The sequence below is a fragment of the Heloderma suspectum genome, chromosome 2 (genome assembly GCF_057233095.1).
Source record: "Heloderma suspectum isolate Gila_16-S chromosome 2, 16-S_ref, whole genome shotgun sequence".
Classification (NCBI taxonomy): domain Eukaryota; kingdom Metazoa; phylum Chordata; class Lepidosauria; order Squamata; family Helodermatidae; genus Heloderma; species Heloderma suspectum.
In genome coordinates this window covers 189,948,484-189,966,937 of record NC_139459.1, presented here as the reverse complement: position 1 = coordinate 189,966,937, position 18,454 = coordinate 189,948,484, and the positions used below count along the sequence as shown (strand labels likewise).

The 18,454-nt window shown below is 47.3% G+C and overlaps 2 protein-coding genes across 2 annotated transcripts in view; both read right to left on the bottom strand.

The window, feature by feature from the left end:
• Window positions 1-18,454, bottom strand: part of LOC146353610 (exendin-4) — a 491,914-nt gene that overhangs the window by 138,231 nt on the left and 335,229 nt on the right. The gene's annotated exons all lie outside the window — the stretch shown is intronic.
• BCDIN3D (BCDIN3 domain containing RNA methyltransferase) lies at window positions 931-5,157 on the bottom strand. The gene is made up of 2 exons (XM_084836887.1): window positions 4,911-5,157; window positions 931-2,895 (listed from the first exon to the last, which is right to left on the bottom strand). The coding sequence occupies exons 1-2, from the start codon at window positions 5,127-5,129 to the stop codon at window positions 2,305-2,307; spliced, it is 810 nt and encodes a 269-aa protein (XP_084693013.1). The 5' UTR covers window positions 5,130-5,157; the 3' UTR covers window positions 931-2,304.

The following is an 18,454-nucleotide window of genomic DNA, read 5'->3' as shown; positions in this document are numbered from 1 at the left end:
GGCTGAAAACAGAATGAAATAGGGATAAATGCCAAGTTTTGCACCTAGGAAAAAGAAACCAAATTCAGTTACAAGATGGGGGTTACTTGGCTCAACAATACTACAAGTGAGAAGGATCTTGGAATGGTTGTAGATGACAAACTGAATATGAGCCAACAATGTGATGAGACTGCAAAAAAAGCCAATGCTATTTTGGGCTGCATTAATAGCAGCATAGCTTCCAAATCCCATGAAGTACTAGTTCCCCTCCACTCAGCACTGGTTAGGCCTAATCTAGAGTACTGTGTCCAGTTCTGGGCACCACACTTTAAGAAGGATGCAGACAAACTGGAGAGGGTTCAGAGGAGGGCAACAAAGATGATCAGGGGACTGGAAACAAAGCCTTATGAGGAGAGACTGAAAGAACTGGGCATGTTTAGCCTTGAGAAGAGAAGACTGGAGAGATATGATAGCGCTCTTCAAGGACTTGAAAGGTTGTCACAGAGAGGAAGGACAGGATCTCTTCTCGATCATCCCAGAGTGCAGGACATGGAATAATGGGCTCAAGTGACAGGAAGCCAGATTCCGGCTGAACATCAGGAAAAACTTCCTGACTGTTAGAGCAACACGACAATGGAACCAATTCCCTAGGGAGGTGGTGGGCTCTCCCACACTGGAGGCGTTCAAGACGAGGCTGGGCAGCCATCTGTCAGGGATGCTCTGACTTGGATTCCTGCATTGAGCAGGTGGGTTGACTCGATGGTATTATAGACCCCTTCCAACCCTACTATTCTATGATTCTATGAGTGATGCCGTGTGTCTCTGCTTGCAGAGCACATAGAAAAACATTGTAGCCCTCCCCGAGATGCCCCACCCCTGCAACAGTGCAAATAACATCATCTCTTTAGCACAGGCAATGGTAACATTTAGGAGGGCTGAAAAACTCCAACTGTGGGGGCCACTTTTATTTTTGTAGTTATTCAAGAGGGCTGCATTACTACATGAAAAACAGAAAAGCTTCTTTTTTTTTTTACTATTTTAATGCAGCAATTTATTTTCAATCTATCCTCCATTAACCCTCCATACAACTGTATGCCCTATAGCACTCTCTTCTCTCTGCATCCCAACACCCCTTTTTTCTTCGCAGCTCACAGAACCCTCCTCTCTACTTCTATCGCAGTCCCCTCTTTTTTCTTCCTTAGTGTATTCTTCCTTTGCTTCCATCTCTTCCCAATCCCTTACATTACCTCCTCTTTACCAAGTTTTATGGCAACAGCAGAAATGGTTTTCATTCTCCTAGCAATTCGTAACAGTGAAGGAATCTCAGGCTACAAATAATGAACTGTCACATAATTTTTCCACCAGTTTACTTTAAAGCAATCAGGAGTGTGACAAGTGCATGTGCTCGCACATGCATGCACTTAACCTTTTTGTTTGTTTGCTCAAGAGTACCCTCCCCAGACACCACAGTGTTACCCTGCAGGATTAAGCATCCTCTCTCCCTATAGCTCTTTTGATTCACTGCTGTAGCCTCTAACTCTACTTTGCCTTTTAAAAGTTCCATGAAAATTCGAACAGCTGAGCAACACACAGAGCCCAAACCTCAGATGCAGGCAGGATGTTTATTGTGGGGGTCAGTGTGGCTGCTTTACACACAGACATCAACACCCCTATGTGCCTCTGAACCCAAGGAGGAGGAAGAGCAATACCAATATAGTAAAGGAGGCATTCTCTCACCCCCACACCCAATTTTGACAGGCTTGGGCCTTAGATGTTTCCCCAGAGAAGCAGGAAAGGGTGGCAAACAATGGTTATTTGGTACTGCTCATGTAGAAAAAAAAAGAGATAAAACCATACGTCATTTATGGCAGTATTTCAGAAATAAATGTAATTCAGCATTTTGTGGCAAGGCAAGAAAAGCTGAATCAGGGAACCTGTCTTGATTATACAAGCTAACTGCATCTGGTATATTTCATTCAGTTTCTGTTCATCATGGGGAGAGTATAAGCACTTCATGGGGTGTTTTGGCCCACTGCCAATCAGTGGAAGTCCCCTGTTCAGCAACCTTCTCCTGGCTTCTGAGTTTGCACCAATATTGGCCAACAGATATTCCAAGACCATTTTTTTTGCAGCCTTAATGGCTTGAAAAGTATTTTTTTAAAAATAGAAAAATAGCAGTGCATGATTTTCAGAATGCAGAGTCATGTGTTCTCTGCCAGGTTCTGCACCCTTTCAGTGAGTTCAGAGAACCGCAGAATACAGACAGCCCTGCCAATAACACACCACTTTCTCTCTGACCAAAAATAAGAATTTCTACGTTGTTAATCACAGCAGATGCTGAGCTGCTTTTGATTTAAATAGCAAGAGTCTCCTGTTCCAGCTGGTGCTTCCAAAGCAACACACAAGTTCCATGGTGCAGTCTTTAGTCAAGATCTGGGTTATTTTCTCTGCCATGTTCCCGTTGATGGTGAGCGATCGGAAATGGTCAAAGTCGTGCCTGCCCAGTTTCCGCAGGCGCCGGGCAGCTGCTCGGTAACACTTCCACGGCTGTGGTTCAATGAGCAAGTACGTACATTTAGAGGCAAGGCAGGATAAGAACTTCACCAGACCACTGTCCCCATGATTCAGGTGGATCCACATGGTCACAGACATACAGAAGCAAATGTCAAACATCGAGCGGCCGAACCTGCTCAAATAGCAGCTCAGCACCATTTCTCTTGCACTGGGGTCCATAATATCGAGGGTGGCATAAGAAATGGAGCTTGGGAAGGGGCTGCATTGCTTGGCTCTCTCAATCAGCCCAGCATCAATGTCACAGCACAGGAGGTTTAGGTCTGTCCCAACCATAGAATGCTCAGGGCTGGCTTTGCTCTCCTGCAACCCAAGGAGGTGTCTGTAGAGGGCAATGCTGAGCTCCTGAAGAGAGAAGGAAAAAAGAAGCCTTTCAGTCTGCATATTTTGTTCTAACAACTTCTAGAGCAGGGATGGCTGTCCTGGGGCAACTTTAACAAGCCCTTCAATCTAAATATAGTAAAATTTCTACAGATCTGCCCACAATCTGTACAAAACAGCATTGTTTTTCATGCTGTTCTTCACTGTAATGTTACTAATCTTGGGGCGAGGAGGGGGGATGTATGTATGTAATCTGTAAAACACCCCTCTTAGCTCAGACCACATGCTAGCCCAGCATCCCATTTCCAACAAGAGCTACCTGGATGCCTCACAGGATTTGTTTAACCTATAAAAGTAAGATGTACGCATCTGTATATAATGATACATCTGAGAGTATAGAAACTGTAAAATGTGCAACTGTTACAGCAGGGGTAAGCCACATGTGTTCCTCCAGATGCTACTGGACTGCACCTCCAATGATCCCTGGCCATGCTGGTCAGGACAAATGGGAGTTGGAGTCCAACATCTGGAGGGCCATAGGTTCCCCACCGCTTGGTGCCAACTTACTTTTTGGAGCCCCGTGGGAAGAGGCTTTATTGTTATGACAAAACACACTTCTCAGATCACTGTCAAGAGAACAGTGTTGTTCTTGACAAGATAGAACTTGGTCATCCCTCTTTTAGGGCTCACCCTTGATCAGACTGTATGTGTATACAGAACTATGGCATGGTGAGGTAGTCACATATTTGGAAAAAAGGAATATGTCCAAAAAGAAAATCCACTGCGAAAAAGGGCTGGCAATTAGGAGTCCTGCTGGACTATCTACATGTGTGCATGTTTATTTTACGATATTTTAAAAAGTTAACAAATAATCACCAAGCAGAAACAATTCTGACATGGTGAGGCCATCAATGAGTGGTTGGCTAAGCAACACACACACACACACACACAGATGCTCACTGTGAAACACAGGACAAATTAATGAAAAGCAGAACCATTAAAACTACAATACAGGCCAAGTCAGGATGCTATATACATTCACTGCAAAATAGCAAGACACATTTTCCTTTAGTATTGTGGCACAACACCATCTAATGACAATGTTCAGCTCTGGAAGAGGCTTTTAAACATCTGTTTAAAATAACCCTGCTGGGTCAGGCCAAAGTCCATCTAATCTAGCATCCTGCTTCCCAGATGACCAATGAGATGCTTCCAGGAACCCCAGAAGCAGGACACGAAAGCAATAGCCCTCCACCATGACTGGTATCTTGTGGCATGCTGCCACTGAACATGGAGGTTCTGTACAGCCACCCACATCTCTATTAGCCACTGACAGACATATTACTTTAACTAATCTTCCTTTTAAAGCCATCTAAGCTAATGGCCCATAGATTAATTCTGTGAAGTACTTCACTTTGTCTATGATGAATCTACTGCCAACACATTTCATTGGATGAACCCGATTTCCCAGCGCGTATGCGTGTGTATGTTATCCTCTCTCCACTTTCTCCAACCTCTTCTGCTGTGCCTATTGCAGGAAGCTCTTTGCCCCTGCAAAAGCAGCAGCCACCTCCCTGCTCGAGTGAGAACAGAAGATACTTTGCACGGGCAGCTGCTGACATTGCTGACAGCCACGCAAGGATCATGCTGTTGCTGGTTTTTTAGTGAAGGGCCACACACACACACACACCCCCTTGGCTACCTCCTAACGTTAAGGTAAGTGTCATGCTAAAGCCCTGCACCCCTTTCTTCCTCCAAGTGTCAGAGGCTCTTTCTCTCCCCCGACGGACGGAAGGGTGGGGAGAGACTCAGCCAAAGTATCAGCACGACACATGTATCATTATACACCTTACTTTGTCCACCCTTAAGGCATCCCACCCCCGGAGAAGTGTGAGACCAACTCTTAAGAACAGCTGCACCAGTTGAATTTCGAGGAAAGGGGAGGCTCGAGGAAAGAAGGTGGGAGCAGTGCTATTCCAAAGCTCCCGATACCGCCCCCTCCCCTCCCCTCTCCGCTCGTCTCGGTCTCCCCCTCTCACCCCCGAATTGCATCCCACGTCCAGCCCCAAAATGCGCCCCGCACGTGGAGTGGGGAACAGCTCGCTCAGCAGCGCGGCGGGCAGGAGACGGACGCGTCCCTCCGGCGGGTGGAAGCGGGAATAGTCTGGGAAGTTGCCGTAGGCCGCTGCCCCGCCAGGGAGGGCCGAGAGCCCCGCGTCCCCAAGTGCCGGACGGCCCTGGCGCACGGGCGCCGCCATCTTGGCGAGGGCAAGGGCTATTGTGTCCGGCCTGGAAACAATTCGAGGCGCAACGAAGGTTCCGGGGGGGGGGGAGGTTCCGGAAGGGGCGGGCTCATGGGGGTTTTAGTCTCTCGGCAATCATAGGGATGCGGTGAACAGAGGAGGCGGCGGGGAAAGGCCCGGGCAGCGTCGGCCAGTGGAGGCTGGTGGCTCCGATTCCGGGGAGGCTGTGCATCCATTCTAGCTTTCAGTCAGAACCAGCCATAACTCCAAAGGAGCTATCCACGGTGCTGAACCCGATCTCCAAACTAGGATGAGCACCCTGGATAGCTCCTTAGAGTTCTGGCGGGTTCCGACTGAATTCAGAATGGATGCACAGCCCCACCGAAACCGGGGCCACCAGCCTCCACTGGCATCTGTACTCCTCACTCTTCACAGTTTCCTTATGTAACAACGTTCCTTGTAGATTGGTCCACTCTGGGCTAGCAGACTCTTCGGGTGCGGCGTAAAAACCAAGTTGGGGACATTTCCAGAGGGGTGGCCGTGCTACTTTATAGTGGCGAAAGCAACAAAGAGTCTTGTGGCACCTTAAAGGCGAGACCATTTTTTCCAGCATAAGCTTTTGAGGACTATAATCCACTTCTTCTGATGCAAGAAAGGCTGTGATGCATTGAGCAGTGGGGCTTGCTTCTGAGTAAATCGGCATAGGATTGGGTGAACAACTGCATACAATGGGGAGGGCCGAAGGGAGTTTGTAGGCCAAAACATCTGGAGGACCACAAGTTGCCCATCTCTCAGATTGTTGTTGTTCAGTCGTGTCCGACTCTTCGTGACCCCATGGACCATAGCACGCCAGGCCTTCCTGTCCTGCGCTGTCTCCCGGAGCGTGCTCAAGTCCATATTCATTGCATCAGTGATGCTATCTAGCCATCTCATCCTCTGCCGTCCCCTTCTCCTTTTGCCTTCAGTCTTTCCCAGCATCAGGGTCTTTTCCAGACAAATTTCTATCCACGTTGCTGCTTATTACCACAGACATTCATATGATTTTTACCATAAAACTAATAATTAAGAATTAATACTATGATTGGATAATACGTAGCTTTTGTTTTGCTTGCTTGTTTTCCGTCTAAGCTTCTGAACGGTTAGCTAGTTCCTGTGTGGGCTTTTACTTGAGAGCAAGATACACATGGAATGCAATAGATATTTATTTGAGGGATCAAGGATTGCACTGTGTGTCTCCTATGAATAAAGAAACACAATTTTTAAGGACAACAACCACCAAACACCAGTGAAGCCTTTGTAATAGGTATGCAATTCAGCAAAAAGTAAAACAAACAATACAAAGGGGAAATGTTTTTAAAACATTGGCTGCTGTAAAAAACACATAGCATGCATTAACGTAGAGGGACAATTACAACGGGAGAAAAATAATACAGGCTGTTAAAGTGGGCCTAAGAAGTATATCTAATTGATGAGTGCATGGAGGCAGAATCTTTCTCAACATCAGCTATAAATTCTGTGCCATTTAGCATTAAAATGTTTTTGTTGCTGTTGTTACTGGAGAGGACATTTTAATTTCTTCCAAGCTGTGATACACCATGGATCAAGAGTTCAGAGAGCCCTCTGTATAGATGGAATGTTTGGGTTCCCTGCTACAGCACACAGCAGTCTTCACTCTTCAGTCCCATGATGATGATGATGAAGATGATGATAATAATGTTCATCACTTGCCTGACAGATTCCTATGTTAACATACACTTAGGGCTGAAGCCAAATGTAATTATACTTAGAGAAGGCCCACTGAAATTAGTGGGACTTAAGTCCTGTTGATTTCGATGAGTATTCTCTTAAGTATGACTAAGGCTGGTTCCAACCCTTAGGCTGCAATACTATTCCCCTTTACCTGGAAGTAGTCCCATTGAGCTAAACAAGATATACTTCTGAGTTGACATGTATAGGATTGCACTTTACATTTCCTTGGGGTTTATTTTAAACCAGGGGTCCCCAACCCTTGGTCCGCGGCCTGTTAGGGACCAGGCCGCAGTAGGTGTGTGGGAACCCCCCCTTACCTTGGGTCCACGGGGGGGAGGCGATCCGTCCCTCCCCCCGCCCCCCCACCCCAGAATCCTCGCTGGCCCTGGCCAGCTCCGCTCTGCAGCAAGTCTGCAGAGCTGCCGGCTGGCTCCGGCCCTATTCTTCGCAGTAATAGCCATTTGCATCCCAGTGGCCGGAAGTCCTCCCCCGGCCGGAGCCAGCCGGCAGCTCTGCGGACTCGCCACGGAGCAGAGCCAGCCAGGGCTGGTGAGGATTCTGGGGGCGGGGGAGGGATGGATTGCCCCCCTCACAGACCCAAGGTAAGGGGGGTTCCCACACCCCTACTGTGGCCTGGTCCCATCCCCCCCTCGGTCTGTGGAAAAATTGACTTCCACGGACCGGTCCCTGGTCCCAAAAAGATTGGGGACCGCTGTTTTAAACACTGCAGGATCATGACCTCGGACGCTATATGTTTCATAAACAGGAAGCAGCAGCTCAGTGTTATTTCTGTGTAGATGATGGTGTGTTGCAGAGATATTTCATTTGTTTTGCATATCAGTCACAAACAGTAAAAATGCAGGTGGGGATGCAGGTCACTGCCTGTATATGTGCTGGCTGGTGGACCAGAAATATAAAGATTTAATTTCCATTAGTGGGGGATGATTATATTAGTCATCAATACAAAGAAACAAGTAGGAGCCAGAAAACAGAGAAGTGCAAGTTCAGCCTTTGGGCCATGTCACGTTTCTTCTAGCACGCAAAGTGGCTGTTTAGGGAAGATGAATGGGAAGAAAAGAGAGTACTTCATACAGCCTACATCAGGCATGGCCAATGTTTATATTATGGAGGGAGGCATCTCCAGGCAGCAGTTAAGGGGCTGGAGGTGCAATTTCTGTGCAAACTCACATTTGCTCTTTTATAACACTTCCAGCCCATCTGGGATCTGTTGGGACTATGGTCTGGTGTGTAACAGGGGCAATAATCCCCACATGGAGATACCTGTTTGTGTGAACTGACACTTCATGGGGACTACCATCATAACAGCCCCTCTGAACTATTTATTGATTTATTAGTAGCTTTTCAATCAGCAATTCATGATGCAATCCTATGCATGTTTACTCAGAAGTAAGACCCACTGTGACCAATGGGGTTTACTCTCTAGGAAGTGGGGGTTGGACTCGATGGTCTTGTAGGCCCCTTCCAACCCTACTATTCTGTGATTCTATGAAGTGTGTTTAGGGTTGCTGCCTTATTTGTTTAAAACCAGCAGTCAAGAAATCATCGGGATAACAGGCAAGCATGGCCTTGGTGTACAAAATGAAGCAGGACAAAGGCTAATAGAGTTTTGCCAAGAGAACACGCTGTTCATAGCAAACACTCTTTTCCAACAGCACAAGAGGCAACTCTACACATGGACATCACCAGATGGTCAATATCGAAATCAGATTGATTATGTCCTTTGCAGCCAAAGATGGAGAAGCTCTATACAGTCAGTAAAAACAAGACCTGGAGCTGACTGTGGCTCAGATCATGAGCTGCTTCTTGCAAAATTTCAGCTTAAATTGAAGAACGTAGGGAAAACCACTAAACCATTCAGGTATGACCTAAATCATATCCCTTATGAATATACAGTGGAGGTGAGGAATCGATTTAAGGGATTAGACCTGATAGACAGAGTGCCTGAGGAACTATGGACGGAGGTCGGTAACATTGTTCAGGAGGCAGCAACTCAATCCTTCCCAAAGAAAAAGAAATGCAAGAAAGCCAAGTGGCTGTCTGATGAGGCTTTACAAGTAGCTGAGGAAAGAAGGGAAGCAAAAAGCAAGGGAGAAAGGGGAAGATCTATCCAACTGAATGCAGAGTTCCAGAGAATAGCAAGGAGAGACAAGAAGGCCTTCTTAAATGAACAATGCAAAGCAATCGAGGAAAACAACAGAATGGGAAAGACTAGAGATCTCTTCAAGAAAATCAGAGATCTCAAGGGAATGCTTTGTGCAAAGACGGGCATGATAAAGGACAAAGAAGGCAGGGACCTAACAGAAGCAGATGAGATTAAGAAGAGGTGGAAAGAATACACAGAAGAACTATACAGGAAAGATCTGAAAAGTCCCTGATAGCCATGATAGTGCGGTCACTGAACTTGAGCCGGACATCCTAGAGAGTGAAGTCAAGTGGGCCTTAGGAAGCATTACTAACAACAAAGCTAGTGGAGATGACAGTATTCCAGCTGAGCTATTTAAAATCCTAAAAGATGATGCTGTTAAAGTGCTGCACTCAATATGCCAACACATTTGGAACACTCAACAGTGGCCACAAGACTGGAAGAGGTCAGTTTACATTCCACTTCCAAAGAAGGGCAATGCCAAAGAGTGTTCAAACTACCGTACAATTGCACTCATTTCACATGCCAGCAAGGTGATGCTCAAAATCCTACAAGCTAGGCTTCAGCAGTATGCAAACCGAGAACTACCGGAAGTACAAGCTGGGTTTCGAAGAGGCAGAGGAACTAGAGGTCAAATTGCCAACTTTCACTGGATCATGGAGAAAGCAAGAGAATTCCAGAAAAACATCTATTTCTGCTTCATTGACTATGCTAAAGCCTTTGATTGTGTGGATCACAACAAACTGTGGCAAATTCTGAAAGAGATGGGGGTACCAGACCACCTTACCTGTCTCCTGAGAAACCTGTACGAGGGCCAAGAAGCAACAGTAAGAACCAGACATGGAACAACCGATTGGTTCAAAACTGGGAAAGGAGTACGACAAGGCTGCATATTGTTGCCCTGCTTATTTAACTTATATGCAGAGTACATCATGAGAAACGCCGGGTTGGATGAATCACAGGCCGGAATTAAGATTGCCGGGAGAATTATCAACAACCTCAGATACGCAGATGATACCACCCTAATGGCAGAAAGCGAAGAGGATCTAAAGAGCCTCTTGTTGACGGTGAAAGAGGAGAGTGCAAAAGCTGGTTTGAAACTCAACATTAAAAAAACTAAAATCATGACATCTGGCCCCATCACTTCCTGGCATATGGAAGCAGTGACAGATTTTATTTTCTTGGGCTCCAAGATCACCGCAGACAGTGACTGTAGCCATGAAATTAAAAGACGCTTGCTCCTTGGGAGGAAAGCTATGGCAAACCTAGACAGCATAGTAAGAAGCACAGACATCACCTTGCCGACAAAGGTTCGTATAATCAAAGCTATGGTTTTCCCAGTAGTAATATATGGCTGTGAGAGCTGGACTATAAGGAAGGCTGAGCACCGAAGAATTGATGCTTTCGAACTGTGGTGCTGGAGAAGACTCTTACGAGTCCCCTGGACTGCAAGGAGGTCAAATCAGTCAATCCTAAAGGAAATCAACCCTGAGTGCTCATTGGAAGGACAGATCCTGAAGCTGAAGCTCAAATATTTTGGCCACCTAATGCGAAGAGAAAACTCTCTGGAAAAGACCCTGATGCTGGGAAAGACTGAAGGCAAGAGGAGAAGGGGACGGCCGAGGATGAGATGGCTAGATAGCATCACCGATGCAATGAATATGAACTTGAGCACACTCCAGGAGAGAGCACAGGACAGGAAGGCCTGACGTGCTATGGTCCATGGGGTCACGAAGAGTCAGACACGACTGAACAACTGAATAACAACAACAAGCAGTCAGCGCAATATTACTTGCATTTATACTCTGCCTTTCTATCATAGATATTCAATGTTGCTAATCAGTACAAAATAATAATAATAATAGAAATACTACTAATAATAAATAAATACATAATTCATAGAATAGTAGGGTTGGAAGGGGCCTACAAGGCCATCGAGTCCAACCCCCTGCTCAGTGCAGGAATCCAAGTCAGAGCATCCCTGACAGATGGCTGTCCAGCCTCGTCTTGAATTCCTCCAGTGTGGGAGAGCACACCATCTCCCTAGGGAATTGGTTCCATTGTCGAATTGCTCTTACAGTCAGGAAGTTTTTCCTGATGTTCAGCGGAACCTGGCTTGCTGTCACTTGAGCCCATTATTCCGTGTCCTGCACTCTGGCATGATCGAGAAGAGATCCTGGCCTTCCTCTCTGTGACAACCTTTCAAGTACTTGAAGAGCGCTATCATATCTCCCCTCTTCTCAAGGCTAAACATGCCCAGTTATTTCAGTGTCTCTTCATAGGACTTTGTTTCCAGTCCCCTGATCATCTTTGTTGCCCTCCTCTGAACCCTCTCCAGTTTGTCTGCATCCTACTTAAAGTGTGGTGTCCAGAACTGGACACAGTACTCCAGATGAGGCCTAACCAGTGCTGAGTAGAGGGGAACTAGTACTTCCCAGAATTTGGAAGCTATGCTTCTACTAATGCAGCCCAAAATGGCATTGGCCTTTTTTGCAGTCACCTCACATTGTTGGCTCATATTCAGCTTGTGATTGACAACAATTCCAAGATCCTTCTCGCTTGTAGTGTTGTTGAGCCATATTGTAACTGTGCATTTGGTTTCTTTTTCCTAGGTGCAGAAATTGGCATTTATCCCTATTAAATGTCATTCTGTGGTTTTCTGCCCAGCGGTCCAGTCTACCATGATCCCTTTGAATTTTGTTTGTGTCTTCCCAAGTATTAGCTATCCCGCCCAATTTTGTGTCATCTGCAAATTTGATCAGCATTCCCTGCACCTCCTCCTCCAAGTCATTAATAAAAATGTCGAAGAGCACTGGGCCCAGGACTGAGCCCTGCAGTACTCCGCTAGTTACCTCACCCCAGTTTGAGAAGGTCCCATTGATAAGCACTCTTTGAGTCCGATTCTGTAGCCAGCTGTGGATCCACCGGATCATTGTTTCATCTAGCCCACTTTGAGCTAGTTTGCTCATCAGGATATCATGGGGCACTTTGTTGAAAGCTTTGATGAAGTCAAGGTATATTATGTCCACAGCATTCCCACAGTCCACAAGGGAGGTTACTTGATCAAAAAATGAGATCAGATTCGTCTGGCAGGATTTGTTCTTGACAAATCCATGTTGGCTTTGAGTAATCACGGCATTGTTGTCAAGGTGCTTCCAGATGGATTGCTTTATCATCTGCTCCAGAATTTTCCCAGGGATTGATGTCAGACTGACTGGTCTGTAGTTCCCAGGTTCAATTCAAATTGTCCCAAGAAAAAAAGACGCGATCCTATTTTTTTTAAAAGAGCAGCAGCCAGATGTCAAGTTGTCATAGAAAAGGCTGCATTTTAAAAAGCCAGTTGAAATAATAATTAAGGAAGTCTTAGCTGTCCAACAAAAAACGAGCAACGATGGGGTCAGGCAAATCTCCCTTGGGAGGGTGTTCCAAATTCTGGGTGCCACTACGGAAAAGGCCCTTTTTCTGGTATCTCTGAAAATGGGGAAAGGGCAACAGAAGTAGATCTCAGTCTTTAGGTCAGTCAGTGTGGGAGGAGACAATTCCTGATGTGCTCTGGCCCCATGCTTGTGGAGCCAATGGGATGGGGCCCATGGAGTGGCACAAGTATCCTCGGGCCAAATAAGGCGCGCAGGCTGGAACTCCTGCACCCCTGGTTTAGGGCTTGAAAGATCACTCATAGAGACACATTTATAGGATCATCGTGGCCTCATGTGCTGGTGCCTCTTCACACAAATGGTGCCTCTTCCTGTGTGAACACTGCATGGTCATTAGCCCAGTAGCAGCTCCTCGTTCTCCATTAGCACTCACAGGAGGGTCAGAGCTATATCAAGGAAGAAACTAGCATCATATATATTTGTGGTGTTTCTGATCAAAGGGTTACTGGGGTCCAACAGGACTGTGTTGGAATGAAGGGAACAGGGACAGTGTGGGGAAAGGATTCCTTGTATTCTAGAAAGCAAATTGCCAGTATGCTCACTTGCCAACAGGGGGCGCCACCCTTTTGCAAACTAGTGTTCTCGTTGTAGGGATGTACGAAAATCATTTACCTTTCGCGGATTATGCTGATGGTGGTGTGGGAGGCATTCCATCCCTCCCCCTGGAATCCTGGCTGGCGGGGGAGGCGCTCCGTTCCTCCCCCCCGGAATCCTCCGTGGCAGGCTGTGCTCCGCGGCAGCTTCGCGGAGCAGCCAGCCAGGCCCAGCCAGGCCAGAGCCATATGCAGCCGGATTTCCGGCCACGGAGGGCTCTGGGTAAAAAACAAAAAACAAAAAAATCTGCGTATGCACATGGCGGCTATGGCCGCCGCCATTTGCGTTCCTTCTTTTTGGCCGTCTTAATCTATGTAAATATTTATGTAGACTATGACGGCGAAAATAAGGGGAACGCAAATAGCGTAGCGGGCGCTATTTGCGTTCCCCTTATTTTCGCCGTCTTAGTCTACGTAATTATTTATGTAGAGTAAGACGGCCCAAAATAAGGAACGCAAATGGCGGCGGCCGTAGCCACCGCCATTTGCGTACGCTTTTTTTTTTTTTACCCAGACGTTTTAGGCTACGTAAAAACTTACATAGCCTATCACGTCTGTGTAAAAAACAAAACACAACTGCAAATGGCGGCGGTGGCAGCCAGTCGAAAGACCAGTCGCCGCAGCTGCTGCCGCCGAAGCTGCCGCCGGAGACGCCGCCACCTGGAAGATCTGCCCCATGTAAGTCTCATCCCCGGGGGATCCGCGGGGGGTGGGGGGGTGGCGGGCCATTCCGCCACAGATTTCAGGGGGCCAAATGCACTGGCATTCAGCCTCCCCAAGATCCGTGGCAGAATTCTCTGCCATCCCTATCTCATTGTCACCATGTAAGGAGCTGGCCAGTGTTCAAGTTATCACTAGGGCTGTATAAAACCCACTTACCGTTCCAGTCTGAGCATCCGTGGGGGGGGCAGGCGATCCGTCCCTCCCCCCCGAATCCTCCCTGGCCAGCTTGGCTCCGCGGCAAGTCCACAGAGCCACTGGCCGGGCCTATCCGCAGCCGGACTTCCTTCCGCTGCTGGGCTGCAGCCGCAAATGGCGTCCGGAGCAGGGGACGCCATTTGCGCCCCTGCTCTTTTCGTGATAGGCTACATAAATATTTGTGTAGCCTATCACCAAAAAGAGCAGGGATGCAAATGGCGCCCACTACGCTGTACGCCATTTGCATCCACAGTCCGGGGCAGTGGATGGACAGCAGCAGCAGACAGACCTGGACCGGACGGTAGCAGGTAGGGTCCGTCTGCGGATGATTTCGGGGGTGGCGGGGGGGGGGAGTAGTCCATTCCGCCATGGACTCCGGGGGGCCGGATTCCAAAGAATCCGGCCTCATTGGAGTCTGTGGTGAATTTCTCCACCATCCCTAGTTATCACGTTGCAAATTATATTCTAATTATCCAGGAGTTAGTTGCCATGGCCAGGCGGAATGCTATAAGTCAAGGGAAATTAGTTAGTGATAATGTCTCATGATTTCATTGGCACACTTTGAGGATTACCATCTTCCTCTCTCTACAGGCTAATGCGTTGGTTATTTTAATCCTGATATTCCTGCATTTCATACTTCTGTGGGTACAACAGAACAAGAACCCGTTTCTCTGGGGAGCAGCCTTCCCCAACTTGATGCCCTCCAGCTGTGTTGGACTACAATTCCCATCATCTCCAGCCAGCACAGTTGGAGAAGACTGCCACAGGTTGGTTGAAGAAAGACAGAGATGCGGAGGGGGGGGCACATTAGATAACACAGCTGCGTAACTGAAGGAGTTCCTAAAATTTAGTCCCACTGTTGTGACTGTATTCGGGACTTAAGCAGGGAAGCAGGAAAAAGAAAGCTGTGAGCCTCTTCAGTTTTAGTCCATAATTGGGCCTGTGGCTAGAGAGCTTTAATGGTGAACTGTTATTGACGATGCTATTGACGGTGCAATCATCAACCTGCTTCAACATACATAGAAGATGGCTCCTGGGTTGAAGACAGGCACAGAACATTCACTGTGCACTGCCCCCCTTCAACATAAACCAGCCTCCAGCCTCTGCCCTCCTACACTCTTCCACTCCTTCGGACACAGAGAACCCTCACTGCCGGTCTGTGTTTTTAGAGCCGTGCCAAGGAGCTGAATATAATAATAAACCTGTTATATTACCATCGTCTGTGTGGTGCTTGATTAGTCAAGGTTAGTCAAGGGGCAATTCAGCCTTGCCCTAGATTCCTGGTGGCAGGGGTTGCATTTAATGCAAGGGACAACCTCCTTCCAGTCTCTCCCAATGCTTCAGACCACATGCTGTTATTCAACCAGAGCACAAGCACCTATGTTTCAGGTGAAGTGACTGGGCATCTCTAGACCAGCCTAAAATCCTGCATTTAAAAGGGGGCTTTCTGCTTCCATTTTAAATGCAGGAGCACAATGACTCCGTTTTTCATCTGCTTCCTTCCCCCCATCCCCTTCCCCTCTCCTTCTCCCTGTATCTGAGTCTTCCATGATCTTTCATTGATCTCGCTCCTCTTCTTGCTGCTTTAACTCTTTTCACGGAGGGAACTCAAGCGGAACACAACGGGGTGATTTGATAGCTCATTATCTGTGATCTATTTAAAAACGGAACAAAGCGCATTCAGTGCAGGAGACACCCTGGAGGTTCACGGCGTCATGTAAAGAGCCTGCAAACTTCCGTGAATGAGCAATCTCAATCGCAGGATAAAAGCTCCGTGTGAAGAAAGCCATTGGATCTACACAACAGGTCACTATTATAAACAATTAAATGGACTGATTTATTAGGTATGTGTATCAAAGGCAGCACGGCAGGGGTGGCTTGTACCCACCCCCACCACACCGTGAGCCAGGTTTGGACGACAGGCTAACCTGCACTACAGCACAGGTAATTATGTAAATGATGGGTGTGTGCTCGGTGCGCACAGGGCGGGGGAAGAAGTCACAGTGGCTTCTCCCCCCGCCCCGCAATCATCCAAACACCCCCATTTTGTTTGATCTTAGAATTGTACACGACTTTCAGACTGCTATTTTGCCTTGAAAGTTGTTTCAAAAATTTTCTACTGAATTAAACCACAACAAATGCTGTTAGGTATTGAATACACCCAACAGTGAGAGCCATTAAAATTTACTGAGCATCTTCCCCTCTCTAAATTCTTCCTCCCTTTCCCACGCATCATGCCACTGTAAGCTGAAATGGCGCCCCTGCCTGAAGAATTATGTTTTCGGCTTCTTTTGCTTTGAAATGTGGGTGGTGGGAGGGAGGGAAAGATTGTGTAATTTTCTAGGAAACCCTTTAGATCTGGGAGCCATTTTATGGGTCGTATAGTTCTGCATCTGCCCTGAGGTGACCCTAATAGATGCTGTCTAGCTTTTTAGAAATCCCTTCAAGCAAGGAGATTTTCCAACCTCCTTTGACAGCTCATTTTTATGACTGGATAACACTTACAGATTGGATTAACTTTCCCTTAATGTTTATCTTGAACATACCTTCTTTTTAAAATCCCACAGTTCTTGTCCTGTCATCAGAGGAAACAGTGACCCATGGCTCTTCCTGTTCTGTCCTGTCTCACTCTTGGTTATGTTCGCTAAAAATATTTAAGAATATTTTTGTTGTTACTCTTTTTATACCTAAGAAGAACTATGGCAACGTTATCATTACAGTCACCAGAAGCAACAGCAGCAGCAAAGGGATCTGTGCCTTTGACACACATACCTAGTGGATAGGCACATCTATATAGTGTGCTATATGTCAAATTTAAAATATGAGGTAGAGAGTGCCACTCTAGTGTTCAGTACCGAACATATGTAGTAGTAATGGCTTGGGGTGGTTTTGTCTCTAGTTAGCTGGAGAACAGAGTAGTGCAATACATGAGACACAAATAGGAGCTTAGGCCTGGTTTTTGTGCCATAACTAGGTTTGTGGCCTCTCCTCTTCTGTGTCATATATGTGTGCAACAAACCCTCACTGGCTGCGCCACTTGTGACACCTATACCACATGCCCCACCCCACTCCCTTTGTTAGTTAGCTAATCTCATCCCTCTGTTTAATTTTGTATCCTGGTCCTGCTGCCAAAACATACCAGAAATTATTCTGGACCCTAAGAATTCTCCTCACAGAGCTGGATGTTTCCCAGCAGGTAAGAAATTAAGTAGCAAACAGGAACATAGCATAATAGGTGCTGTCTTGAATCCGTGTATCTTGTGTTTGGTTTCCCCGTATTAGCCAGCTGTCGGCTAAAAAGAAGAATATGCTCTTTTAACTAGGAACGACTTCATTCTAGAAGCAAAGAAAGGTTGTGCTGATAAAAGGGGAGTAGGGAGAGAATATCCTGTAAACACTGCCCTGAGCTCCTTGGAGGAAAAAACACACACAACAGAATAACGCCGACAGCAACAACAATACCTGTTTCACAAGCTACATGTTAAACGTTCTAAGCCTTGCATACCTATGGGGAGAAAGCCATCCCAAATATTCCTCCCATTCCCTGGGGGCAGCTAACAAGGCTATGCCTCATCTTCTTTCATTTGCTGAACCCCATAGCAAAACCAGCTTGTGTCTGGGTCATGTGTCTAATCCTCAGCAAAGGGAGGATTAGTCAAAAGTTGGTATGAGGAACTAGGGAATCCCATGATCCTACTGCATGGTTTAAATAAGTCCCTCAAGAGATGTACCTCTGTCCTTGATAACAGCCTCTGCCATAATATTTTAAAGCAATGCTGTGGGTACCTCCATATTGAGAATCATAGAACCATAGAATACTAGGGTTGGAAGGGGCCTACAAGGCCATCGAGTCCAACCCCTGCTCAATGCAGGAATCCAGGTCAGAGTAGGGATGGCAGAGAATTCCGCCACGGATCTCGGGGAGGCCGAATGCCAGTGCACTTGGCCCCCCGAAATCTGTTGCGGAACGGCCTGCCCCCCCCACTCCCCCCCGCGGATCCCTCCGGGACAAGACTTACCTGGGGTGGATCTTCCTGGTGGCGGCGGCGGCTCCGGCGGCAGCTTCAGCAGCTGCGGCTGTGGCGGCTGGTCTTCTGACTGGCTGCCGCCGCCGCCATTTGCGTTCCTTATTTTGGGCCGTCTTAGTCTACGTAAATAATTACATAGACTAAGACGGTGAAAATAAGGGGAACGCAAATAGCTGCCGCCATTTGCGTACGCGTTTGGTTTTTTTTTTTCCCCCAGAGCCTTCCGTGGCCGGAAATCCAGCTGCGAATGGCTCTGGCCTGGCTGGGCCTGGCCAGCTGCTCCGCGGAGCTGCCGCGGAGCACAGCCGCCCAAGGAGGATTCCGGGGGGGAGGGACGGAGCGCCTCCCCCCTCACCATCAACATAATCTGTGAACAGGTAAGTGATTTTCGTACATCCCTAGGTCAGAGCATCTCTGACAGATGGCTGTCCAGCCTCATCTTGAATGCCTCCAG

Coding starts and splice junctions, on each gene's coding strand:
- BCDIN3D (XM_084836887.1), bottom strand. CDS start 5,129: ATGGCGGCGCCCGTGCGCCAGGGCCGTCCGGCACTTGGGGACGCGGGG. Junction 2,896..4,910: donor ACGTGGGATGCAATTCGGGG/GTGAGAGGGGGA, acceptor TTCTCTCTTCAG/GAGCTCAGCATTGCCCTCTA.